This window comes from Heterodontus francisci, chromosome 35, assembly GCF_036365525.1.
Source record: "Heterodontus francisci isolate sHetFra1 chromosome 35, sHetFra1.hap1, whole genome shotgun sequence".
Taxonomy (NCBI): domain Eukaryota; kingdom Metazoa; phylum Chordata; class Chondrichthyes; order Heterodontiformes; family Heterodontidae; genus Heterodontus; species Heterodontus francisci.
In genome coordinates, this window is record NC_090405.1 from 37370190 (window position 1) to 37397762 (window position 27573).

The 27573-nt window shown below is 47.5% G+C and overlaps 1 protein-coding gene across 3 annotated transcripts in view; it reads left to right on the forward strand.

Moving 5' to 3' along the window:
• LOC137350617 (AP-3 complex subunit beta-2) overlaps window positions 1–27573 on the forward strand; it is a 197088-nt gene that overhangs the window by 116368 nt on the left and 53147 nt on the right. For all 3 annotated transcript variants that reach the window (XM_068015359.1, XM_068015360.1, XM_068015358.1), the window contains 10 exons: window positions 5584–5658; window positions 7589–7684; window positions 8856–9016; window positions 10425–10491; window positions 11174–11356; window positions 16770–16946; window positions 18035–18132; window positions 19622–19676; window positions 22835–22906; window positions 23005–23067. In XM_068015359.1, coding sequence (XP_067871460.1) covers window positions 5584–5658; window positions 7589–7684; window positions 8856–9016; window positions 10425–10491; window positions 11174–11356; window positions 16770–16946; window positions 18035–18132; window positions 19622–19676; window positions 22835–22906; window positions 23005–23067 — 1047 coding nt within the window. The remainder of the gene's footprint in view (window positions 1–5583; window positions 5659–7588; window positions 7685–8855; window positions 9017–10424; window positions 10492–11173; window positions 11357–16769; window positions 16947–18034; window positions 18133–19621; window positions 19677–22834; window positions 22907–23004; window positions 23068–27573) is intronic.

The window sequence follows — 27573 nt, forward strand, 5'->3', positions numbered from 1 at the left end:
TTCCCTCAGGCAAAGCAACAGGAGATGTAGAGTGCTCTTCTGGTATGTGTCATGCTTACTTCCTCTAACACTTCCCCTGTCACACTGTTGATTAACATCACAACTGTTAAAACAACAACAACAAAACCCTCAAAGGAGGTCTGCTAGTACATTCCAATGTCGTCCAGAATTCTGTGCGGCCTGACTTTTTCTCTGGAGTCCCAACTGGAAAACCTTCCTGCAGCTTTCTCCATTTTTAACCCTTCACTTGTGAATTGGGAGTTCCCTGTATTTGCAAAAGTTTTATATGCATATATTATTTTTACCCGCTTGCACCAATATTCTGCCCTCTCGCCCTCCTGCTGGTGTTGCCTACTTGCTTGGGTACCATTCCACAGGCCCACCGAAGTGGGGCCTTGCACAAGGACTCATTATCCTTCTGCGGCCCTGGAGTGTGAGCAAGGACTTGAAAGGGAGGAGCATCGCAGTCAAGCCGATTGTCCTTGCTCGACATCCACTTGCAGACTTTAGCAGGGGGATGAAGGAGAGCGATCGTGAACTGAGGTAGTTGACCTCAGTTGCGGCAGGAATGTACACACAAGTACTTTCCAGTGGTGCGTCATTGGATGGTGCTCAAGAGTTGGGAACCTGACTGACTGATTTTCCCTCTGGCTTTGGGCCCTAAGGCCAGGTGTGATGGCCTTGTCACCATCTGCGAGAGCTTGGTGAACCTAATCAAATGGTGGCCTTTCAGTGTCAGCTGTGGCTCAGTGGGTAATGCTCTTGCTTTTGAGTTAGAAGGTTGTGGGTTCAACTCCCACTCAAGAGCATCATGTTTGATTGATGCTGCACTGGTGGAGGTGCCATTTTTCTGATGAGGTGTTAAACTGAAGCTGTGCCTGCCCTCTTAGGTGGAATGTAAAAGAGCCCAAGGCTCTATTTGAAGGAAGAGCTGGGGAGGTATCTCCAGTGTTATTTCTTCATTAACCTCAGTAAAAATAGGTGATCTGGTCATTATCACAGTGATGTCTGTCCCCTATATTATTACAGTGACTACACTTCAAAAGGATTTCATTGGCTGTGAAACACTATAGGGGCATCCTGAGGTTGTAAAAGGTGCTGTATAAATGCAAGGCCAGTCTTTGCTGAGAAGGAGAAAATGCTTTCTGATTAAAAGGGCCAGTTTGCCTCTGGGGAAAGAGTTTGCCACCTATTGGGTGGCTGATTCAGTGATTGATTCTGTGTTGGAAATGAAGATATCCTGTTATTCTTTAGCTGATATGTGCAAAGCAGATCTTATTTTACAAACAAGTATTTAATTGATTTTGGCCCTTTTTTAGGTGATGCTATTAAATGTTGTTTACAAAAGGCCTTATCAAAAATTCCCCAGTCAGCTCACTACAGAGAAGAAGGATTTCAATTGCATTAGATGATTCATTTTAATGTTGCTTTTGCGTTTTTCCGAACCCTGCAGTGCCCTAAATGTATGGGAATAAAAATAGGTACAAAAGTGTAAATTAAACACCAGAAGCCAAGTGTCAGCTTGGCGCAGTGGTAGCACTCTCACCTCTGAGTCAGAAGCTTGTGGCTTTATGTCTCATGTTGAATTTGAATACGTAATTTTTTTTTTAGAGATACAGCACTGAAACAGGCCCTTCGGCCCACCGAGTCTGTGCCGACCATCAACCACCCACTTATACTAATCCTACCCTAATTCCATATTCCTACCACATCCCCACCTGTTCCTATATTTCCCTACCACCTACCTATACTAGGGGCAATTTATAATGGCCAATTAACCTATCACCCTGCAAGTCTTTGGCATGTGGGAGGAAACCGGAGCACCCAGAGGAAACCCACGCAGACACCGGGAGAACTTGCAAACTCCACACAGGCAGTACCCAGATTTGAACCCGGGTCGCTGGAGCTGTGAGGCTGCGGTGCTAACCACTGCGCCACTGTGCCGCCCCTGGATAATCCAGGACGACAGTACGGTGCAGTATTGAGGGAGCCCAGCGTTGCCAGGGAGAGGGGTCAGACATGAAACTAAGGCCCTGTCTAACTGTTGCAGTGCACACTTTTTCTGTTTTTTCTATATATATATAATTCTGTCAATGTCCTGACCCAAAATTTATCCCACAAATGACACCCCAAAAAAACTAACAAAGCTGGTCATTCACCCACTTGCTGTTTGTGGGGCCTTGCTGTGTCTGAATTTAGCTGCTGCATTTTCCTACATAACAGTGACTACACTTCAATAGTAATCCACCGGATGTAAACTTAGGACGTCCTGAGGTGCTAAAGAAATGTAAGCAATTTCTTATTTGGATCTCTATCTGCATTGTCCAAGAGAACAACAGAATGAATCAATAAAGGCAAAATACTGCAGATGTTGGAAATCTGAAGCAAAAACTATAAGTGCTTGAAATACTCTGCAGGTCTGGCAGCATCTGTGGAGAGAGAAACAGAGTTAACGTTTCTGGTCAGTGATCTTTCATCAGAACTGGCAAAGGTTAGAAAATAATTAGGTTTTAAGCAAGTGAAGGGGAGTGGGGTCAGGGGGGGTGGGGGTGGACAGAACAAAGGGGAAGGTGTTTGATAGGGTACAGAGTGATTAAATAACAAAACTGTCCTGGGATAAAGGCAAAGCCTGCGTTAATGCTTGTGGTGAAAGACAAAGCATTAGTCCAAAAAGAGTGTTAATAGTGGAATAATGAGCAGCTCTGACTACTTGAAAAGCAGGCACATGGTTAAAAAATAAAAGATTTTAAAAAAAGGCCAGTCATGCTCTGAAGTTATTGAACTCAATGTTCAGTCCGCAAGGCTGTTGAGTGCCTAATCGAAAGATCAGGTGCTGTTCCTCGAGCTTGCGTTGATGTTCACTGGAACACTGGAGCAGGCCAAAGTCAGAAATGTTGACATGAGAGCGGGGGGAGTATTGATATGGCAAGGAACCAGAAGCTCGGGGTCATGCTTTCGGACTGAGCGGAGGTGTTCAGCAAAGCGGTTACCCAATCTGCGTTTGGTCTCCCCATTGTAGAGGAGACCACATTGTGAGCAGCGAATACAGTATGCTAAATTGAAAGAAGTACAAGTAAATCATTGCAGAGACTCAGCACCAACTCTCAGACGCTTCTTCCTACCTCCCTCTGGACCATGATCCCACCACCGAACACCAAGCTACTGTCCACAGGACTGTCACTGACCTCATCTCCTCCGGAGATCTTCCCTCTACAGCTTCCAACCTCATAGTCCCGCAACCCCGGACAGCCCGCTTCTACCTCCTTCCTAAAATCCACAAACAGGCCTGTCCTGGTAGACTCATCGTTTCAACCTGTTCCTGCCCCATTGAACTTATTTCTTCCTATCTTGACTCTATCTTTTCTCCCCTGGTCCAGTCTCTTCCCACCTACATTCGTGACTCTTCTGACGCCCTGCGTCATTTTGACAATTTCCAGTTTCCTAACCCTAACCCCCTCCTCTTCACTATGGACGCCCAATCTCTCTACACCTCCATCCCCCACCAGGACAGTCTGAGGGCTCTCTGCTTCTTCCTTGAACAGAGGCCCAACCAGTCCCCATCCACCGCCACCCTCCTCCGCCTGGCTGAACTTGTTCTCACATTGAACAACTTCTCCTTCAACTCCACTCGCTTCCTTCAAGTAAAAGGTGTTGCTATGGATGCCTGCATGGGTCCTAGTTATGCCTGTCTTTCTGTGGGTTATGTTGAACATTCCTTGTACCAGTCCTACTGAGGCCCCCTCCCCCAACTCTTTTTCCCGGTACTTTGATGACTATATCGGTGCCGTTTCCTGCTCCCGCCCCGAACTGGAAAACTTTAGCAACTTTGCTTCCAATTTCAGACCAGGTCCAGTAATTGATTCACATGCAGCACTTGAGTAAAGAAAGACCTGAGGGTTGATTTTCCTGGTCTGTCCTGAATTGGTTTATTGTTATTGGGGCTTCGCTGGCATCAGTATACTTAATAGGAAGGTTAAAGAGGCTTGGGTTTTCACCCATGATCATTGTTCATTGAGGAGTTTCCGCCTTGAGTTTTAGAAATCTGAAAAGGGAGGAAGGAAGGGAGGAGAGGAGTTACTGAAGAGAATTAGTCATAGTCGGAAGCAAGGATGAGCCTTGAATTTAACACAAGTGGGATTTCGGGGGAGGAGGGAGAGACCCAGGGTCATGTGATTGAGATCCTGGCTGGCTGTGAACAGTTTTGGGGCTGTTGGGTTTATTCCACAATCTTTCGCTCCCAGCGAGGAGCAAAGGCCGTGCAGGTCGGAAATTGCGCGATAAAACTGTAGCCCTGGTTCCCTAACCCTGGTGATGGGCAAGAGGATGTTCTGGGATCCTTTGTATGGTCACAAGTCCTCCTTTTCAGCAAAGAAATGAAGGGAGAAAATCTGGGCAAACATTGGATGAGCAAAATGCCGATAAATTAAAATGCTGTTCGTGCATTTTTTTTAAAAGGCGGTCAAATTTAATAAGCGAGTCTCAGCAGCTCGAGGGAAGTGTAGGCCGAAAGTGACAACTGGATCTAGCCCTTGCGTCCTTTTAAATCGGAAATTACTTCACCCAAACATGTTTACTGATGTCTTGCACGTATGCTCTTCAGAGCTTGGACTGAACGGCTCTAAACAGATTGCCTGTGACCAAAAGGTAACCCATTAAAACTGGTGGATAAGCTTTGAAATGGAAGGGCGATGAGAGACTGTCTCAGTTTTAAAGTATTCTTCACCCAACAGCCTCATGTTTGCCCATGATGCATGCCACCTCTGGCCAGCTTTGTGGGCAGCCTTACTCCCCCTCCCAGATGGTCTGCCCATATCTTTGCCATAGTGGTACTGGATGTTTAACAGTTCTAGAGAAGGGCCTTGGAATGACTGTCCCCTTTCACTTTCCATCTGCCACAAACCCCCTTCCCTCAAAGTTCCGCGACGCTGAGGCCAGAAACGTGGTCTGAGAGAGAACTGCGACACAAATCCACAAACCCATTGCCTGATCACATTGTTAACTACCTCTGCCCCACTGTAATGGGCAACTCTTGTGGGTCTCTAACACTCTCTGCAGATTACTGGAGCTCTGATCACTCATTGGCTCATGATGATGACAGCCGTCAGTTTCACTTGAGCTCTCATCTAGCTCAGGGACCATTTTCTTGCTTTAATGGCCCACGTAGACGGGCGTCAAGGAGTCTCGTGTGCTGGGGAGGCTCGAGGTGAATTTGCTCGCGAGTCGCTGATGTTAATAGGTCTTTGTGTGTACTGATTTGCGGAATCATTCGGTAAGGAAAATCAGCCCCGTCCAAACCCCCTGAAAGTTTAAGGTCAACCCAGCAGGAAGAAGAAATAAAAGGACGAGAGAACGTCTTGCGTTTCGAAGTTGCCTTTCGTGACCTCGGGATGTCCCAAAGCTCCTCACAGGCAATGAATTTTGTTTTGAAGAGTAAGCTGTTGCAAAGAGTTCTGAGTTGCCAGGGCTTGCAGACTGCTTGTGACCCTCAGCTGGAAGACTCAAGGCCCTGATCTAGCCCGTATATTACTGCCACTATTTCTTAACAGTGCGTGAGAGGTTGCTCGCTTTTTATTTTGCTCACAGATGATCGCCAGAGGAAAGAATGCCTCGGAGCTCTTCCCTGCAGTGGTGAAGAATGTTGCCTGCAAAAACATTGAGGTAAGCAAAGCTTTGCACCTCCCTCATGAACATGATGGGCCGTCTAGGAGGCCCCTCCTAAGGCAGACCACAGTGAATTGAGGGATTACAATAGTCTAGTTGGTTATATCATTTGGACAGGTGATCCAATGACTATGAGATGAAATCCCACTATGGTAGCTTGAGGATTTGATTTTGCTGGCAAGCCACTCTGTGGTATCACACTACTCGAAGGCTAGTCATTGCCTAGATGCAGTGGTTTTTGTCGAGGTTCATCCCAAGCGGCTCTGTAACACAGGAGTCTGTGCCCAACGGGCTGTTCCCAGAGACACACACCGAAACAAACATCAACTGCTGCTGGAGGACCATCAATTCGGTGAAAGACGCCCTTTGGTCTGCCCAAAACTTGCTGGTCTTCCAGCGCAAAGAGTTGTCCACCACCGAATGTTGCAGACTGGCACATTCCAAGGTCCAGGACTACGTGCTGAGGGACGCACTAAAGCTTGGGGCAGCCGCAGCAAAGGCTCAATGGGGAAAGACCACAGTGTAAGGACCCCCACCAAGCTGAACTGAGGGGCTGGATCAATGGGAAACCCCTCGAACTGTATCGTTAATATTTTAAATTGCTGTAAATGTAAAACTGTAATTGGCATGACAATTGTGAAACGGAAGGGTTGTGAAGAAACTCATGATAGTATTGAAGGAAACTGATCTCCCTTGCAATGTTTGTATTTTTTGGTACTGTTTTGAAACTGTTTGGCAATGTAATTTTTACAGATTTTTATGAATAAAGTATATTTTGGAAATAAAAAAAAATTGCCTAGTCGGGGCAATGAGGGATGGGCAATAAACGCCACCAGTACCTGCCACCATTTCAGCCCAAGAATGAGGCGCCGAATTCTATGCAAGGGCTAGTGTCACATTACTTCACTGTTATTTCCATCATTCTGTGCCCTGTGTCTGTCAATGTAGAACGTCCACCTGTTCATCACTTCAGCTCACCTGCTGCTTCCTCATCAAGCCCAGGTACCGAGCCAGAACCTCAGCAAAACCACGAGATTCGGTTCACTGTAAGCTGGCAGGAGTTGGCGTTGACCGAGGGATGCTGCCAATCGAGGCCACCGCTGCCCTGCCATTAGAAATCCCCAGGGCTGCTTTTGCGATCTTGCGAGGAGTGGTGCTCCCAGAGGGTACAACACCGGAAATCGTGGGCCTGCAGCCTGCGCTTTCTGTCATGCTTTCCCGCCCTGTGCACTGCACTCCTTCCCCGCCCCCAGTTGCGCTCCTTTCGGGGCCAACCCTGAGCTGACTGTTCCGGTCACAGGGTCACAACTTCACATTGAAGCGGGCAACATTTTTCTCAGTGCCATCAAATCCATGCACTAGCTACCCAGCAGTTGAGTTCAGATCCCACTGGAACACTTCCCCCACCAATCTGGTGATGCGGCAGCCGGCACCAGAATCAAAGTGGCCGCAAAGAGCTACAAGATTGTCGTATAAATCCCAACTGGTCTATTGGCGGGAGGGAACCTGACGCCCACCCCCCTCAAGCTACACGTGACCCAGTCCCATGGAGTTGACACATTGCTCCCTTTAAGAAACAAAGGCTGCAAGATGAACGTGATAGTGGGAGCATCGTCATCACAAGTAATTGAAGCAGCTGAAGAAAGCCCAACACCACAATCCTCGGGGGCAACCAGAGATGAACAATAAATGTGGTCCTTGCCAGTGACACCACATCCCAAGAACAAAAAAAAAACTCTTTGTTGGTTCACTAAATCTCCATTTGCGTAGTCGATATTAATTCTGAGGGGTAACAGCCAACCAGGTGCCAGGGTAAAGGGGGAGGGAAGTGACTTCAAAATTGGTCAGACTTGGTATTTCTTGGCCTTGAATTGAAATCGCTTGCGAGTTGAGTGTCTGGTCTTTGCTCCTCGCTGTGTCCTTGCAGGTGAAGAAGTTGGTTTACGTTTACCTCGTTCGATACGCAGAGGAGCAGCAGGACCTGGCCTTGCTTTCCATCAGCACCTTTCAGAGAGGATTAAAGGTAACTAATGCCAAGGATTCCAGGGGTTTGTTACCGGGGGACTGTCTATCTCTCTTTTTGTTGAACAGCCAGGCAAGTGTCTGGAGTTATTTATATTGATTCACACAGTACAGTAATGGTCCCAAGTAAGACATTTAAAATAATAGAGTTTAGTAGCTCGGGGGCGAGGGGGATATTGACCTGGGAGTAATCATTGCATTGTCGCTGTGTTAGATGGTTTATAGCTAAACTGGTTTAAACCAATTATCTAGGCTCTCCTGCAGGTAGATTGCAAGTGCTCTTTCTGCCCTTTGCTGTAATTCTAAAGTGAAGCCTCACTGTTTCAGGGAAAAATGGGAGAAGTACAGCCTAAAAGGAGAAGTTGTATAACACTCTGGTTAGACTACATTCAGTTCTGGGCACCACACCTTCGGGAAGGATATATTGGCCTTGGAGAGGGCGTGCAGCGCAAACTCCCCAGAATGGTATCAGAGGTTAAATGATGAGGACAGGTTGCACAGACTAGGCTTGTATTCTCTTGAGTGTCGAAGATTAAGGGGTGTTCTAATGGAGGCGTTTACAATGATTAAAAGGAGTTGATAGGGTAGATAGAGAGAAACGATTTCCTCTACTGGGGGAGTTCTGTACGAGCGGCATAACCTTAAAATTAGAGCTAGGCAGTTCAACAGTGATGTCGGAAACACTACGTCACACACAAAGGGTAGTGGAAATCTGGAACTCTTTTTCCCCTGCCAATGAGAACCCCCCCCCCCCCCCCACCCACCCACCCAAATAAAAGCTGTTGAGACTTGGGGTCAATTGCGTTTGTGATGTGGGTTGAAATGACGACTTTAGTTTTTCCACTGTTCATTTGGAGTCACTGTTGACCCATCTGTGTCAGACGGGTCAACTGATAGTTCAGAGATGGTTGTAAAGTCAAGGGAAGTGATACAGCGGGAGAACGGAACATGGGAACGTCATTGGCACATATATGGAAGCTCCCCGCATCCCTTTGATCGATGTCTCTACAGGACAGTGTCTGAGTTAGGAGTGATAATGGATCATTGGGGAACACTAGAGGTGACTATGCAGGGAAACCTCTAACTAAGCTGACTGCATTGTGTCGTGACACAGAAGCAGCTTTCGTGGTTGATGTTCGGCTGAAGTCTGGCATTTCTCCTTCTATTTCCAGGACCCGAATCAGCTGATTCGAGCCAGCGCGCTCCGCGTCCTCTCCAGCATCCGCGTCACCATCATTGTCCCCATTATGATGTTGGCGATAAAGGAAGCTGCATCTGACATGTCCCCTTACGTCAGGAAGACTGCGGCGCATGCCATTCCAAAACTCTACAGGTAAAACTTCGTCTGCCACCTCCCGCTCCTCTAGAAAGCGGGAATGTTAGGAATTTTCATTGTGTCCCTTTTTTTTTTGTTTTGAAGCTTTTCTCTGAATATGAAAATTTTAAACATTGGGGTTCTGGCAGCCCCACTAGCCATCGAGAGTAGCTGCGAATTGAAGGACCGAGCCTCATTATAGATATGTTAATGCAGCTTATAGGACACAGGAATGTTCAGAAAGTCAAACTTCGACAAGGAAACAATAATTTGCGTTTATGCAGCACCTTTCATGAACTTGGAACATCCCAAAGTGTTCGCAGCCACTGAAGTACTTTTGAAGTGCTGCCATGATTTTAATGTCGGAAACACTGCAGCCAATCTGCGCACAGCAAGCTCCCACAACTAGTAATGGGATAAATAATCAGATAATCTGCTTTCGTGATGCGGTTTGAGGGATAAATAGTGACCAAAACACTGAGGATAACTCCCTTGCTCTTCGATATCGTGCCATGGGTCTTTATGCCTGCCTTAGAGGCCAGGTGGAACCTCGGTTTAAGGCTACTGCAGTGGAGCGTTAGCTTGGATTTTGCGCTCAAGTTCCTGGAATAACTTAAACCAAAGTGTTTTATCTTTTAGCCTAAAAGGCCAAGAGAAAGCAACCGTGTGTCCACGCTTAATGGAGAGATTTTTGTATATTTTAGGAGTGTGGGTGGCATTGACAAGGGCACATTTATTGCCCATCCCGAGTTGCCCCAAGAAGGGACAAATTTATAAACGAGCGGGTTGATGGGCCTCTTCGGAAGGCATTAAGAATCAACCAGGTGGCGTTGGACTGGAGTCACATGGAGTACAGACCTGGTGGAAATGGAAGACTCCCTTCTCTAAAATTTGGTTTTTAACTACAATTCGGTTGTTCTTGTGCTAATGTTTCCTGCCGGCGGCTTGCAAATGATCAGATCAATTGAATTCCATTTCTCAAATGGCCACAGTGAGATCTGGATTGGCCGTTGCTAAGTTTGTCATCTCGTCCAGTGCCAGGGTCACAATAATAGCCCTACCCAGGGCCGGTTGTTGCATGTTTGCGTACTTGTCAGTCAGATTTTTCCGAGCACTCACTGGGAGCGGGAAGATTCACTTGGTACCAGTGAATTTCAGGAAACAATGGGCATGCTGCCACTGATGTGCCCGTAAGTGCCGCACTAGGTGGGATTTTAAGTCGGCATGAGAGTTACTGCCATCTCCTCATTATTTCTTCAGGTGCTTTCACCATCAGCACTTCTCACAAAGACCTTCCAGTTTGAACTTTTTTGTTTTGAATGGTCTTTCAGTTGAGCAGTGAAGGTTACATAGGAATTTTTCCAGGCGCCTCTGTTCTGTTCCCATTTGACCCTAACTTCTTGCTTCTCTCTCTCTCCTGTTTCAGCTTGGATCAAGACCAGAAGGACCAGTTAATTGAGGTGATTGAGAAGCTGCTGGCCGACAAAACAACGGTAAGGAGGCAGTGCCAGGTCCCTGAGGAACAGCAAGATCCTGCTTGATATTTGCTTATGCGGAGCTGTTATTCTGCTGAGGGAGAACTGAGCAAAACTTGTAACATCTGTCCTTCCTAGTCTCGTGTAACATTCGCTCTGTTTACATCTGGAGTTACTTCTACTGTAGCATTCACTGCCCTAGAAATACATTCAATTGAATGCCTTCTACCATCTGTTTCAGTGACCTTCCTGTATTGCAAAGCTCTATTATCTTTCAGTGAGGAAAAAGTATTGATTCTGCTACTGAAAGAGAAATCCAGAGAACGCGAGCTCAAACCTCATCATGGCAGGCTGAGAATTTGAATTCAGCTTGAAACAAAAACTGGAAATAAAACAGCTGGTCTCAGTAACAGTGACCTCGAACCTGTCGGATTGTCGTAAAAATCCCACCAGCTCACTGATATCCCTAAGGAAAGGAAACCTGTTGTCCTCAGCTGGTCTGGCCTAGATGTGACTCTAGCCCCCACGCCAACGTGGTTGATACGTCACTGCCCTCTGAAGTGACCTCAGCAAGCCACTCAGTCGAATCAATCTGTGTCAGGGCAGCTAGGGATGGGCAATAAATGCAAGCGATACCCACATCGGCGAGAATTAAAACTGCTCACTCATGCTCAATTGCCTCTCTTCTGTCTGTCTGCAGCTGGTTGCAGGAAGTGTGGTGATGGCCTTTGAAGAGGTCTGCCCTGAGCGGATCGATCTGATTCACAAGAACTATCGCAAGCTGTGCAACCTACTTATTGACGTGGAGGAGTGGGGACAAGTCGTCATCATCAATATGCTCACGCGATACGCACGGACCCAGTTCCTCAATCCCAACCATAATGTAAGTGCTCCACCACCACCCCTCCCCCACCTCCCCCTACACCCACCCAGTATCCCTTCCTCATGGCTCTCTCATGAATTACCATCGAAGGGGAGACCGCTACCTCTTCAAAAGCACTTTGTTCCTTGAGTTGGACAAGCTCGACATTTTAATTTCTGAGGCGGTTATTTACACAGCACAGAAACAGGTTGTTCGACCCACCTGGCCTATGTTGGCTTTGATGATCCCCATGAGCCTCCTTCTCGCCACATCAGCATAACCTATTCCTTTCCCTCATGGACTTATCAGTTTTCCCTTAAATGCATCTATGTTATTTGCCTCAATCACTCCCGATGGCAGCGAGTTCCACATTTTCACCACTGCTGTCAGTGTCCTAACTCACACCAAGTCCCGTTCACCCATCGCCGCTGTACTCACTGACCTGCATTGGCTCCCGGTCCAGCAACACTTCAGTTTTAAGATTCACATCCTTGTTTTCAAATCCCTCAATGGCCTCGCACCTCCCTATCTCGGTTGCCTCCTCCACCTCTCTCCAAGATATCTGTGCTGCTCTAATTCTGGCCCCTGGCGCAGCCCCGATTTTAATCACTTCACCATTGGTGGCTGTGCCTTCAGTTGTCTCGGCCCCAAGCTCTGGAATTCCTTTCTGAAATCTCTCCAACTCTTTAAACCAAACTTTCGGTCACATGTCCTCATATCTCCTTATGTGGCTCAGTGCCAGACTTTGTTTGATAACACTCCTGGGAAGTGCCTTGGGACACTTTACGACTCGAAAGGCATGCTGTCAATTCAATTTGTTGTTGTTGTTGTTATTGTCATGAAGCTCCAGGCATCATGGTGTGTGGGGCAAGCTTGAAGGACCAGCCGCTCTTCATTGTATAATCCCTCTGTCCATCGCACATCTCTGTGTATAATCCCTCAGTTCATCCACAGCTCCCTCTATAATCCCTCAGTCCATCGCACATCTCTGTGTATAATCCCTCAGTTCATCCACAGCTCCCTCTATAATCCCTCAGTCCATCACACAGCTCTGTGTATAATCCCTCAGTCTATCACACAGTTCCCTCTATAATCCCTCAGTCCATCACAGAGTTCCCTCTATAATCCCTCAATCCAGCGCACATCTCTGTGTATATTCCCTCAGTTCATCCACAGCTCCCTGTATAATCCCTCAGTCCATCGCACAGCTCTGTGTATAATCCCACAGTTCATCCACAGCTCCCTCTATAATCCCTCAATCCAGCGCACATCTCTGTGTATAATCCCACAGTCCATCATACAGTTCCCTCTATAATCCCTCAGTCCATCGCACAGCTCTGTGTATAATCCCTCAGTTCATCACACAGCTCCCTCTATAATCCCTCAGTCCATCGCACAGCTCTGTGTATAATCCCTCAGTTCATCACACAGCTCCCTCTATAATCCCTCAGTCCATCGCACAGCACTGTGTATAATCCCTCAGTCCATCACACAGTTACCTCTATAATCCCTCAGTTCATCACACAGCTCCCTCTATAATCCCTCAGTTCATCACACAGCTCCCTCTATAATCCCTCAGTCCATCGCACAGCTCTGTGTATAATCCCACAGTTCATCGCACAGTTCCCTCTATAATCCCTCAAATCATCACACAGCTCCCTCTATAATCCCTCAGTCCATCGCACATCTCTGTGTATAATCCCACGGTTCATCACACAGCTCCCTCTATAATCCCTCAGTCCATCGCACATCTCTGTGTATAATCCCACAGTTCATCACACAGCTCCCTCTATAATCCCTCAGTCCATCGCACAGCACTGTGTATAATCCCTCAGTCCATCACACAGCTCCCTCTATAATCCCTCAGTCCATCGCACAGCTCTGTGTATAATCCCACAGTCCATCGCACAGCTCCCTCTATAATCCCTCAGTCCATCGCACAGCTCTGTGTATAATCCCACAGTCCATCACACAGCTCCCTCTATAATCCCTCAGTCCATCGCACAGCACTGTGTATAATCCCTCAGTCCATCACACAGCTCCCTCTATAATCCCTCAGTCCATCGCACAGCTCTGTGTATAATCCCACAGTCCATCACACAGCTCCCTCTATAATCCCTCAGTCCATCGCACAGCACTGTGTATAATCCCTCAGTCCATCACACAGCTCCCTCTATAATCCCGAAGTCCATCACACAGTTACCTCTATAATCCCTCAGTCCATCGCACATCTCTGTGTATAATCCCACAGTTCATCCACAGCTCCCTCTATAATCCCTCAGTCCATCGCACAACTCTGTGTATAATCCCACAGTTCCCTCTATAATCCCTCAGTCCATCGCACAGCTCTGTGTATAATCCCACAGTCCATCACACAGTTCCCTCTTTAATCCCTCAGTCCATCGCACAGCTCCCTGTATAATCCCACAGTCCATTGCACAGCTCTGTGTATAATCCCTCAGTCCATCGCACAGTTCCCTCTATAATCCCTCAGTCCATCGCACAGCCCTCTATAATCCCTCAGTCCATCGCACAGTTCCCTCTATAATCCCTCAGTCCATCGCACAGTTCCCTCTATAATCCCTCAGTCCATCGCACAGTTCCCTCTATAATCCCTCAGTCCATCGCACAGTTCTCTCTATAATCCCTCAGTCCATCGCACAGCTCTGTGTATAATCCCACAGTCCATCGCACAGCTCCCTCTATAATCCCTCAGTCCATCGCACAGCTCTGTGTATAATCCCTCAGTTCATCCACAGCTCCCTCTATAATCCCTCAGTCCATTGCACAGCTCCCTGTATAATCCCTCAGTCCATCGCACAGTTCCCTCTATAATCCCTCAGTCCATCGCACAGCTCTGTGTATAATCCCTCAGTCCATTGCACAGCTCCCTGTATAATCCCTCAGTCCATCGCACAGTTCCCTCTATAATCCCTCAGTCCATCGCACAGCTCTGTGTATAATCCCTCAGTTCATCCACAGTTCCCTCTATAATACCTCAGTCCATCGCACATCTCTGTGTATAATTCCACAGTCCATCGCACAGTTCCCTCTATAATCCCTCAGTCCATCGCACAGCTCTGTGTATAATCCCTCAGTTCATCCACAGTTCCCTCTATAATCCCTCAGTCCATCGCACATCTCTGTGTATAATTCCACAGTCCATCACACAGCTCCCTCTATAATCCCTCAGTCCATCGCACAGCTCCCTGTATAATCCCACAGTCCATCGCACAGTTCCCTCTATAATCCCTCAGTTCATCCACAGTTCCCTGTATAATCCCTCAGTCCATCGCACAGTTCCCTCTATAATCCCTCAGTCCATCGCACAGCTCTGTGTATAATCCCTCAGTCCATCACACAGTTCCCTCTATAATCCCTCAGTCCATCGCACAGCTCCCTGTCTAATCCCTCAGTCCATCGCACAGTTCCCTCTATAATCCCTCAGTCCATCGCACAGCTCTGTGTATAATCCCTCAGTCCATCACACAGTTCCCTCTATAATCCCTCAGTCCATCGCACAGTTCCCTCTATAATCCCTCAGTCCATCGCACAGCTCCCTGTATAATCCCTCAATCCATCACACAGTTCCCTCTATAATCCCTCAGTCCATTGCACAGCTCCCTGTATAATCCCTCAGTCCATCGCACAGTTCCCTCTATAATCCCTCAGTCCATCGCACAGTTCCCTCTATAATCCCTCAGTCCATTGCACAGTTCCCTCTATAATCCCTCAGTCCATCGCACAGTTCCCTCTATAATCCCTCAGTCCATCGCACAGTTCCCTCTATAATCCCTCAGTCCATCGCACAGTTCCCTCTATAATCCCTCAGTCCATCGCACAGCTCTGTGTATAATCCCAGTTCATCCACAGCTCCCTGTATAATCCCTCAATCCATCACACAGTTCCCTCTATAATCCCTCAGTCCATCGCACAGCTCCCTCTATAATCCCTCAGTCCATCGCACAGCTCCCTGTATAATCCCTCAGTCCATCGCACAGTTCCCTCTATAATCCCTCAGTCCATCGCACAGTTCCCTCTATAATCCCTCAGTCCATCGCACAGTTCCCTCTATAATCCCTCAGTCCATCGCACAGTTCCCTCTATAATCCCTCAGTCCATCGCACAGCTCTGTGTATAATCCCAGTTCATCCACAATTCCCTCTATAATCCCTCAGTCCATCGCACAGCTCTGTGTATAATCCCAGTTCATCCACAGTTCCCTCTATAATCCCTCAGTCCATTGCACAGCTCCCTGTATAATCCCTCAATCCATCACACAGTTCCCTCTATAATCCCTCAGTCCATTGCACAGCTCCCTGTATAATCCCTCAGTCCATCGCACAGTTCCCTCTATAATCCCTCAGTCCATTGCACAGCTCCCTGTATAATCCCTCAGTCCATTGCACAGTTCCCTCTATAATCCCTCAGTCCATCGCACAGCTCTGTGTATAATCCCACAGTCCATCGCACAGCTCCCTCTATATTCCCTCAGTCCATCGCACAGCTCTGTGTATAATACCACAGTCCATCGCACAGCTCCCTCTATAATCCCTCAGTCCATTGCACAGCTCTGTGTATAATCCCACAGTCCATCCACAGTTCCCTCTATAATCCCTCACTCCATCGCACAGCTCTGTGTATAATCCCACAGTCCATCGCACAGCTCCCTCTATAATCCCTCAGTCCATCGCACAGCTCTGTGTATAATACCACAGTCCATCGCACAGCTCCCTCTATAATCCCTCAGTCCATTGCACAGCTCTGTGTATAATCCCACAGTCCATCACACAGTTCCCTCTATAATCCCTCAGTCCATCGCACATTTCCCTCTATAATCCCTCAGTCCATCGCACAGCTCCCTGTATAATCCCTCAGTCCATCGCACATTTCCCTCTATAATTCCTCAGTCCATCGCACAGCTCCCTGTATAATCCCTCAGTCCATCGCACAGCTCTGTGTATAATCCCACAGTCCATCACACAGTTCCCTCTATAATCCCTCAGTCCATCGCACATTTCCCTCTATAATCCCTCAGTCCATCGCACAGCTCTGTGTATAATCCCTCAGTCCATCGCACAGCTCTGTGTATAATCCCACAGTTCATCCACAGCTCCCTGTAGAATCTCTCAGTTAATCACACAGCCCCCTGTATAATCTCTCAGTTAATCACACAGCCCCCTGTATAATCTCTCAGTTAATCACACTGCCCCCTGTATAATCTCTCAGTTAATCACACAGCTCCCTGTATAATCTCTCAGTTAATCACACAGCTCCCTGTATAATCTCTCAGTTAATCACACAGCTCCCTGTATAATCTCTCAGTTAATCACACAGCTCCGTGTATAATCCCACAGTTCATCGCACAGCTCCCCTATGTGATATAGTCATTCACCAATGATGATGCCATATGTTACCTGTTCATTGTGGACAGGAGTCTTTATTGGAGGAAAACCCAGAAAAAGCCTTTTACGGCTCTGATGAGGAAGAATCCAAGCAGGAGGAAATGGACATGGCAGTGCTTCCGAAACGGAAACCGTACGTGATGGACCCTGACCATCGCCTGCTGCTTCGCAATACCAAACCTCTTCTACAGAGCCGGAATGCTGCGGTAAGCTATAACCCTCACTGACAGCTTCCCATTGCTGGGGACGGGGATGGGGCTTTAATGTGAACAGTACTCTGCAAAGGTAGCACTGGACTGTTAGAAATACCCGTCCTATTGCAGTTTGAGCTCATTTTTATGACTGAGTTTGGTTTATTGAGATGTTTGCAACATCAGAATTTCTCTCTCTCTCTCTCGGTGTCAGTTGCACTCTCACCTCTGAGTCAGAAGGTTTTGTGTTCAAGACCCACTCCGGAGACTTGGGCATCTAATCTCGGCTGACTCTCCAGTGCCGTAGTGGGGGGTGGTCCTACTGAGGTGTCCCAACCAATATCTATCCCTCAACCAATATCACCAAAACAGATTATCTGGTCATTATCTCATTGCTGTTTGTGGGATCTTGCTGTGTGCAAATTGGCTGCTGCGTTTCCCACATTGCAACAGTGACGACACTTCAAAAGTATTTAATTGGCTGTGAAGAGCTCGGGGAAGATCCTGATGTCCTGAAATGCGCTATATCAATTTATTTAGTTAATTCCTCCTTCCCGTCCCCTCCATCCCAATCTGAAACCACCTCAGGAGCAGGCGACTGTGTTCCACGGTGACAGGGGAGATGGAGTTTAGCTGCAGCACATCTTCATTGTGGAGATGTCTGACTGGGGGAAAGGGAGGAGATCCTTTACCCTTTATCCTCTGGATCCCTCTGTGATTTGGTTGGGAGGGAAGAGGAGTTCCAGTAGCCTGTAGGCCCCTCTCAGTGGCCGAGATCTCCATTCTGGCTACTGGGAGGAATGTCCGACTGGGGAAGGGAGGTACCCTCAAAGTGGTGGTAATGGGTGGGGGAAGGGGCCTGTCTCAAGGTGGGAGTTGATGAGAGATCAACTGGGTGCCCAGTTGTACTCAAACGCATTGACTGCAGTGCAAGCTAAAGGGAAGGCTGATCGTTGGGATACGATGAGCAACTGCATGTATCAATCCATTCCACAGCTCCAGCCCTCCACCATCGCCTGCACATGCCTTGGCTCGGATGTTGGCTGCTGCACGGGCTCCATCACTCAATTCTGACCTCTCCCTTTGTCTCTTTGCCCCTTTAGGTGGTGATGGCCGTGGCACAGCTTTACTTCCACCTTGCACCAAAAGCGGAGGTTGGTGTCATCGCCAAGGCTCTCGTCCGCCTGCTCCGCAGCCACAGGTAAGGAGCACCTCCCCTGCAAGCATCAGTTGCACAAAATGTCTCCAGCAGGGACCACTCCAGAGCGGGAGGGTCGAGGGAGGTGGTGTGGGGTGGGGAGGGGGGGAACCCTCTACTTTTCAGAGTGAGCGCAGTCTTCCTCTGATCCTGAATGGAGTTACCAGCAACCATTTCCGGTCCTGCTGAGCAGTTCAGGTTTCTGCTAAGATTCTGGGGTAGGTTTCCCGACTTTGGGCATTCCACTCGCCAGAAGCACAGATCGGAAATTTGGGAGTGAGACTCCCATCTGGTAATTTTTAGTGAGTGAACAACGGTGGGCCGGTGGGCGGGGCCACGTGCTTCAACTCCTGGCTGAACAGCTCCCTGAGCACTAAAGATGGAAACTTTCTCCAGCCAGTGGGGTGACCAGTCAGTCAGAGATACAGGGAAGCATTCTGGATACATGTTAAATGCACATTGTGTATTTTTGAATGATCGAAATGCATTTACCTAAACGGAAAGGGAACAAAGGTGAAGGGGAAACGATGGAGAGTCAGGCAGACATCGATCTACTCCATCCATTGGAATGGGCTCTCTGATCGCCTGAATTCCAGTTTAAAGGATATCGCTAATTTCAAGGAGCTTTTGCGAGACCATTGGTGCCCGTCTTTATAGTCATGGTAACTTAATACACAGAAACCTAATGCCCTTTCCCTCTGTACAGTGAGATTGTGTCCTACCTTCCCTATATACAGTAGAACAGCATGTCAGCCAGCCTTGTGCATCTTCTAACTACTGAATTGCCAACTAGATTTTCATGAATTGTGCAGTGAATTAGCCTTTCCAGCTGAGGTTTGATTCTGGCTAAGCAGAATGTTTGAAATCCTCCTGGCACCAGAGCACTGAGCGATGGAGCTCCCCCCCCAAAACCCACCTCCCAATCCCGCCCCAGAAGCTCAATGTTGTCCCTCTCACTCTCCCACTGAACTAAACAGAAAGAATCACTTGCATTTCTGCGGCAACTTTCACAGCCTCAAGACATCCCCAAGCAATCTGCAGCCACTGAAGGTACTTCTGAAGTGTCGTCGCTGTTGTATTGTAGGATGCACAGCAGCCAATCTTTGCACAGCAAGATCCCACAAACACCAATGTGACATCGACCAGATAATCTGTTTTATTTTTTAGTGACATTAGTTGAGGGGTAGATCTTGGTCAGGACACTGGGGATAACCTCCTTGCTCTTCTTTGAAATAGTGCCATGAGACGTTTTACATCCGTCTGCAAGAGCAGATGGGGCCTCAGTTTAGCCTCTCATCTGAAATTCTCGCCCGTGTCCGTGAATTCCCGGTGCCTCCCGGCGTGTATCAAAGATGGCCGCGGGTGGTAATCAGCCCTCGTTCCCACAGTGCTCGAGTAGAGTTTAGGTGTGGTTTATGGGGTAGACCACCTTCCTCTAGTGCAATGAATTACTGCTCATTCTCTCCATCTGTCTCTCTCTCTCTCCGCACAGTGAGGTGCAATTTGTTGTGCTGCAGAATGTCGCCTCCATGTCGATCAAACGGAGGGTGAGTCACAGTTCCCGCCTCTTCCAATTCCTTCAGTAATTTGAAGCTGTCCTGTGTAACAGTGCTTATAAGTCCTGTCTCGTTTCGATGGGTTTAGCTATTGTTATTGATGTTATAAGCTTGCACGACTGGTACCCATTTGCTTGCATGTCCAGTCTGACTGACAACTTCAGGACATGACCAGACTGTGGAGAAGGAGCTAATGGTGAAAATGGAGTTGGTTTAATTTGGTCTCGGATGACTAACATTGAGGATGGTGAAGTGGAACACTTGAGGATAGGTAACAGACATTGATTAACAGCTAGAATGAACCATCAGTAACAATGATGGCAGCATAGGTGAGGTTTTAAATGATTACTTTTCATCAGTGTTCACGATGGAGAAGGACGATGTAGGTGTAGAGATCAGGGAGGGGGATTGTGATACACTTGAACATATTAGCATTGAAAGGGAGGAAATATTAGCTGTTTTAGCGGGCTTAAAAGTCGATAAATCCTCAGGCCCAGATGAGATGTATCCCAGGCTGTTATGTGAGGCAAGGGAGGAGATAGCAGGGGCTTTGACGCAAATTTTCAAATCCTCTCTGGCCACGGGAGAGGTACCAGAGGACTGGAAGACAGTGAATGTGGTACCATTATTCAAGAAGGGTAGTAGGGGTAAACCAGGTAATTACAGGCCAGTGAGTATAACATCAGTGGTTGGGAAAATATTGGAAAAAATTCTGAGGGACAGGATTAATCTCCACTTGGAGAGGCAGGGATTAATCAGGGATAGTCAGCATGGCTTTGTCAGGGGGAGATTGTGTCTAACTAACTTGATTTGAATTTTTCGAGGAGGTGACTAGATGTGTCGATGAGGGTGAAGCAGTAGATGTAGTATACATGGATTTCAGTAAGGCTTCTGATAAGGTCCCACATGGGAGATTGGTTGAGAAGGTAAGAGCCCATGGGATCCCGGGCAATTTGGCAAATTGGATCCAAAATTGGCTTAGTGGCAGGAGACAGAGGGTGATGGTCGAGGGCTGTTTTTGCGATTGGAAGCCTGTTACCAGTGGTGTACCGCAGGGATTGGTGCTGGGACCCTTGCTGTTTGTAGTGTACATTAATGATTTAGACGTGAATATTGGAGGTATGATCAGTAAGTTCGCAGATGACACGAAAATTGGTGGTGTTATAAATCGTGAGGAGGAAATCCTTAGATTACAGGGAGATATAGATGGGCGGAGCAGTGGCAAATGGAATTTAATCCTGAAAAGTGTGAGGTGATGCATTTTGGGAGGACTAACAAGGCAAGGGAATACACAATGGATGGTAGGACTCTAGGAAGTACAGAAAGTCAGAGGAACCTTGGTGTACTTGTCCATAGATCACTGAAGGCAGCAGCACAAGTAGATAAGGTGGTTAGGAAGGCATATGGGATACTTGCCTTTATTAGCCGAGACATAGAATATTAGAGCAGAGAGGTTACGATGGAGCTGTATAAAATGCTAGTGAGGCCACAGCTGGAGTACTGTGTATAGTTTTGGTCACCACACTAGAGGAAGGATGTGATTGCACTGGAGAGGATGCAGAGGGGATTCACCAGGATGTTACCTGGGCTGGAGCATTTCAGCTATGAAGAGAGACTGAAAAGGCTAGGGTTGTTTTCCTTGGAACAGAGAAGGCTGAGGGGGGACATGATTGAGGTGTACAAGATTATGAGGGGCATAGATAGGTTAGATAGGAAGAAACTTTTTCCCTTAGCGGAGGGGTCAAGAACCAGGGGGTTTAGGGGAGATTTGAGGAAACATTTTTTCACCCAGAGGGTGGTTGGAATATGGAACGCACTCCCTGAAGAGGTGGTGGAGGCAGGAACCATCACAACATTTAAGAAGTATTTAGATGAGCACTTGAAACGCCATAGCATGCAGGGCTATTGGGCCAAGTGCAGGAATATGGGATTAGAATAGTTGGGTGCTGTATGGCCAGCACAGACACGATGGGCTGAAGGGCCTGTTTCTGTGCTGTATAACTCTATGACTCTAATCATGAACAACAAGGAGTGGCTATGAAGTGAGATGACTATAAGTGGAGAGACTGCAGAAGCTGGGACTGTTCTCCTTCAACCAGAGAAGGTTAAGGGGAGATTTAATAGAGGTGATCAAAATTATGAAGGGTTTGGATACAGCAGATAGGGAGAAACTGTTTCCACTGGCAGGAGGGTCGGTCACCGGAGAACACAGAGTTAAGGCAATTGGCTAAAGAACTGGGGTGCAAGGGGAGTAGGGTGGAGATGAGAAATCTCTTAATGTACTGAGGAAAACTTTTCAGGGTTTACAGGGAAAGAGAAGAGAAGAGAAGAGGGAATGGCACTAATTGGATAGTTCTTTCAAAGAGCTGACAGAGGCACGATGGGTCAAGTGGCCTCTTTCTCTGCTGTCTGTATGATTCTATGAGAAGACTGCGTTTGCTGACAACGCAGCCACTAGGTGGCGCTGCACAGGCACATGCGCAAATGCAGCCTGTTCAACTAAAACGTCACAGTCAGCGACGTTCAAGCAGCTGCCAGGACTAAAGATGGCGCTGCTCAAATAATCACACAAAGGCAACGTAAACACATGGCAGCACACAATGGCCAGAGAGATGGGCTGGCTGGGGAATGGCCGGAGAGATCAGTCGGGGAATGGCCGGAGAGCGTGGCCGGGGGGTCTGAAGAGAGCGGGCAGGCGGGCGGGCCAGAGAGAGCGGGCGGTCGGGAGGGGCCGGAGAGTGCAGGCGGTTGGGGGGTGGGGGGCAGGAGGAGCGCTCACCCGCCGCCACCAAGGTCTTCGGCTGCTCCCTCCCCGCTCACTTCCCGCTTTCCCCCCTGCCCCTGCTCTCTCCCCACACCCTGCTCTCTCCCCCTACCCCGCTCTCTCCCCACTTCTCCGTTTGCTCTCTCTCCCGCGTTATGCGATGGCAGCATCTGGGCGTGCGCATACCAGTCCCGGCAATTTACGTGATGACGTCATCTGCACATGCGCCAACCTGTCCTGGCAATGCGGAACGCAGCGCACGTGCAGAGAGTAGGAGCCCGTTTGTGCATGTGCGCAGGTTGGCGCAGTCGGATGACGTCCCCGCCGGCTGCATTGCCAATAATCACTTTGTATTATTAATGCCACTTTGACTTTTATCTTTAAGGGAATGTTTGAGCCCCATCTGAAGAGTTTCTACATCAGGTCCACAGACCCTACCCAGATCAAAGTGCTGAAGGTGGGTCTGTCCACACAGTTAGTGTTGACTTTGGTGTCTCTGTGTTACACATGATAAAACCATGATAACCTTGATTCTTCTTTCCTTGTCTTATGCAGTTGGAGGTCCTAACCAACCTGGCCAGTGAGACAAACATATCTACAATTCTCCGGGAGTTTCAGGTAAGGAGGGCCCAGGCATTGCTGTCACTGATGTTGTTGTTCTTCTTATCAAGGCAGGATCTAATTAATACCATCTCATGCCCAGTACAGCAGTAATATCCCTCCACGCCATCTCACTCCCAGTTGAGCAGTGATATCCCTCCACCCCATCTCACTCCCAGTGGAGCAGTGCTATCCCACCACCCCATATCACTCCGAGTGGAGCAGTGATATCTCTCCATCCTATCTCACTCCTAGTGGAGCAATGATATCCCTCCATCTCACTCCCAGTGGAGCAGTAATATCCCTCCACCCATCTCACTCCCAGTGGAGCAATGATATCCCTCCAAGTCATCTCACTCCCAGTGGAGCCATGATTTCCCTCCATCCCATTTCACTCCCAGTGGAGCAATGATATCCTTCCACGTCATCTCACTCCCAGTGGAGCAGTGATATCCCTCCAAGTCATCTCACTCCCAGTGGAGCTGTGATATCCCTCCAAGTCATCTCACTCCCAGTGGAGCAGTGATATCCCTCCACCTCATCTCACTCCCAGTGGAGCAGTGATATCCCTCCAAGTCATCTCACTCCCAGTGGAGCTGTGATATCCCTCCAAGTCATCTCACTCCCAGTGGAGCAATGATATCCTTCCACGTCATCTCACTCCCAGTGGAGCAGTGATATCCCTCCACCTCATCTCACTCCCAGTGGAGCAGTGATATCCCTCCAAGTCATCTCACTCCCAGTGGAGCAGTGATATCCCTCCACCTCATCTCACTCCCAGTGGAGCAGTGATATCCCTCCAAGTCATCTCACTCCCAGTGGAGCAGTGATATCCCTCCAAGTCATCTCACTCCCAGTGGAGCAGTGATATCCCTCCAAGTCATCTCACTCCCAGTGGAGCAGTGATATCCCTCCAAGTCATCTCACTCCCAGTGGTGCTGTGATATCCCTCCAAGTTACCTCACTCCCAGTGGAGCAATGATATCCTTCCACGTCATCTCACTCCCAGTGGAGCAGTGATATCCCTCCAAGTCATCTCACTCCCAGTGGAGCTGTGATATCCCTCCAAGTCATCTCACTCCCAGTGGAGCTGTGATATCCCTCCAAGTTACCTCACTCCCAGTGGAGCAATGATATCCTTCCACGTCATCTCACTCCCAGTGGAGCAGTGATATCCGTCCACCTCATCTCACTCCCAGAGGAGCAGTGATATCCCTCCAAGTCATCTCACTCCCAGTGGAGCTGTGATATCCCTCCAAGTCATCTCACTCCCTGAGGAGCAGTGATATCCCTCCGTCCCAGCTCAGCTGATCTTCCAGTGCAATGTTGACTAAACATCAACTCTAGAGACCGGAAAGGGAAGATTTGACAAATGTTTGTACAGACGGGGAGGTTGGAATGTGGTTTTAAAAGTGAATTTGATGGTTGTGCAGTGTCTTAACAATGGGAAGCAGGTAGAAGAGTGGGATTTGATTGGGTGGGATATTAAAGAGCAGTGAGCAGGACAGTGGGGTATTAAAGGGTGCGGAGAGTGAGCAAGGGTGTGTGTTTGGACTAGGTTACTCGTGTCGAGAAAAACAGCAGGATAACACTGATGGCTGAATGATTTCTAAACTGTAACTTTCTATGATTGCCACCTCAAAGCTAGAAAGTTCTCACAAATGATCCAAGCCTATGTAAGCCTCAATGTTACCTGAGCCTGTGTGTATTTAGGGCCATGCCTTGTATTCAAATTGATAAATACACACTCGTGGAGAATTGAATGGCATTCTAGAAAGAACGACTTGCATTTATATAGCACCTTTCGCTGCCTTAGGATGTTCCAAAGTGTTTTACGGCGAATAAAGTACTTAATCAGTGTAGTCACTGTTGTAATGCAGGAAACTATATTCTGTTAATACCATATCCCGTGGTCTGCATTCAATATTAGAACTCTGTTCTCTGAAGAATTAAATTGCCCAGCATGCTAAAATCATATGACCCAACTGATGCCTCTTGTTGCCTGTATTAATGTTCAGCAGAGGAGGCAGTCGGAGCCTTTGTGTGGGAGATTGTGTCAGGCTGGCCAAACTGCACAAGGAGGAATGAACAAATGTTTATTAGATGCAGAGAAAATGTTTCCACATGTGGGAAAGTCCAAAAACTAGGGGTCATTCCCAAGATTCCCGGTTGCCAGAAATGGCGATTGGTTTCCCAAGAGCTGTGGCTGGTGTCTCGGGAGAAAAGTTCTTCATCCCAGAGGCGTGGCTTGCAATTAACCAGACCATGGTGTCTGAGCCCTCCCCCCCCACCCACCCTTCTGTTTTTCCAAACGCTCCAATTCATTGTCAGTCGTGAGGATGATGGCATTTTGGGCTAATGGGAATCACTACTGAGTCTTCTGAGAGAAATGGGGGGTCGGGGGGGAGGAGGCGGGGGCAGGTGGAGAGAGAGAGAGAAACAATCCGAGGAAGGTGAGAGCAAGAGAAACTGGGGAGGGGGAGAGAGAAAGAGAAACAGAAACTGGGGGAGAGAGAGAGAGAAAAACACTTGGGGAGGGAGAGAGAAAAATAAACAGTGATATGTTCTGTTCTGGGGGCCGGACAGTTTTGGAGTTTCTCGCTGAGGACTGAGCCTTACCTCCCTGAAGCTTGGTGCAGTGTGCGAGTGGGTAAATTGCATTAGGTTAGGTTTTGGTTAATTTATTCTTTTTATAGCCTGGGAAAAGGCATAATATTGTCTTAAACCTTTAGTTATGAGTTAGTTCTACTGATGATGTTTTTGAATCAGTGTTTATTTACTTTGTGTTTCACATTGCAAGCAATACTGAGGAAACATCACAGTTTTCATTTAAACATGACATCCTTAAATCTTTATTCTTTTGTATTTCTTCAATTTACAAATTATGTTATTCATCTCATAATAAAACAAAAAGTCAACTATTTTATTTGAGACTTGGTGATAGACACTTGTCTGAGGTAAGTGCAATAATATTTGCAAACTTGTAAGTGTCGTGTGATTGAGCATCACATGAGCGGTGTCATGTGATCAGATGTCACATGATCAAACCTCCACGAACATGTCACATGAAAGTTGGTGCCCCTACACAGAGTGGTTGAGGCTGATAGAGTAGATGCATTTAAGGAGAAGCTAGATGGTGTGAGTGGGAGGAGGCCCGGATGCTACATAAATGCTAGCATGGAACAGTTGGGCCGAGTGGCCTGTCTCTGTGCTATAAATCTATTTGAAGAACTTTGTTCTTTTCATGTTTACACAAGATCCACTCCTTGAGTAGAGACAGACAGTTGACCTTCAGTATGCCAACTTTTGGTAAACTGTCAGAAATGTCAGGTCTGGTAGAATAATCCTCTATTTCCTGTCACATTCCCGCTATCTCGTATAAAAAAAATACTGACACAAAATCCCAGATCCAAATCTCTGTGCTCAGAATAATAACCACCATAAAGGCCTCTGGTGGTAAACAATCTAATAACTCTCTTGTTTGACCAGATGGCCTTCGAATGACCCCTGGGACCTGTGGAGGTGTAATTATCTTGTCTTTACCAAGTGCCTTTGTTAAAAACAAGAGGTCAAACCAAGGTCACGTGGCAAACAGCTGAAATGTGACCTGAATTAAGTCAGCAGGCTGCGCCAATACAACGGACAATCTAACAGGCCCAGGAGCCCCCTTGTTTCAGCTCTGCTAATTTATGCTGCTGCCGAATAAAGGATGGTTGCCGGGAGACTGGCCTTCTTGATACTACTGCCAGGATAAGGAAGCTGGGTTAGTCGTGTAAACACAAGAAGCTGGCTCCTGTAGGGTTACCGATCCTGTCGTATTTTTCCAGTGTCTCCAAAAATTGGAGATTAATCTCCTCCGCGCTGTCAGATCTTGTCTGATCGACACCCCAACAACAACAACAACTCGCATTAATTTTTAAAAATTATTATTTCATGGGATATGAGCTTCGCTGGCAAGGCCAGCATTTGTTGCACGTCCCTCATTGCCCGAGTGAAGGTGGTATCAATATCTGTTTCACCAACAGAGCTCAAGTCACAGGTCCCTTTTCTCCCAGCATTTTTTAAGAGCCTGTAAAATTATAGATCAAAAAGTTAAAGAATACCCAGCACCCTTAGAAAACATTCTAAGTGTGCAAGTAATTTCCTTCATAAAAATTAGTCAATTAAGCAAAGAAGGAGCTTTGCCATTCTGTAGTTCGGCTGTAAGGTGGCATATATTGTATGATCAAATCATCTCAAAATAGGGGCAAAAGAAAAAAACAGATACAAGGAGCAAAACTCAGCAGGAAATTAAATACAACCTCCGGAATTGTGATAGTCTACACACAAGGGTTTAAAGGAATACTGTGGGATAAGTCTCCTTTACTGCATCCACAATATATAAACCTTATTAGGAATTCTTATTATGTAGTACCTTTTTAAGATCCTAAAATATCCCTAAGCACTGCATATGGGCATTATAAAACAAGATATGGCACTGAGCCACATTATTAGGACAGGTGGGCAAACGCTTGGTCAAGGAGT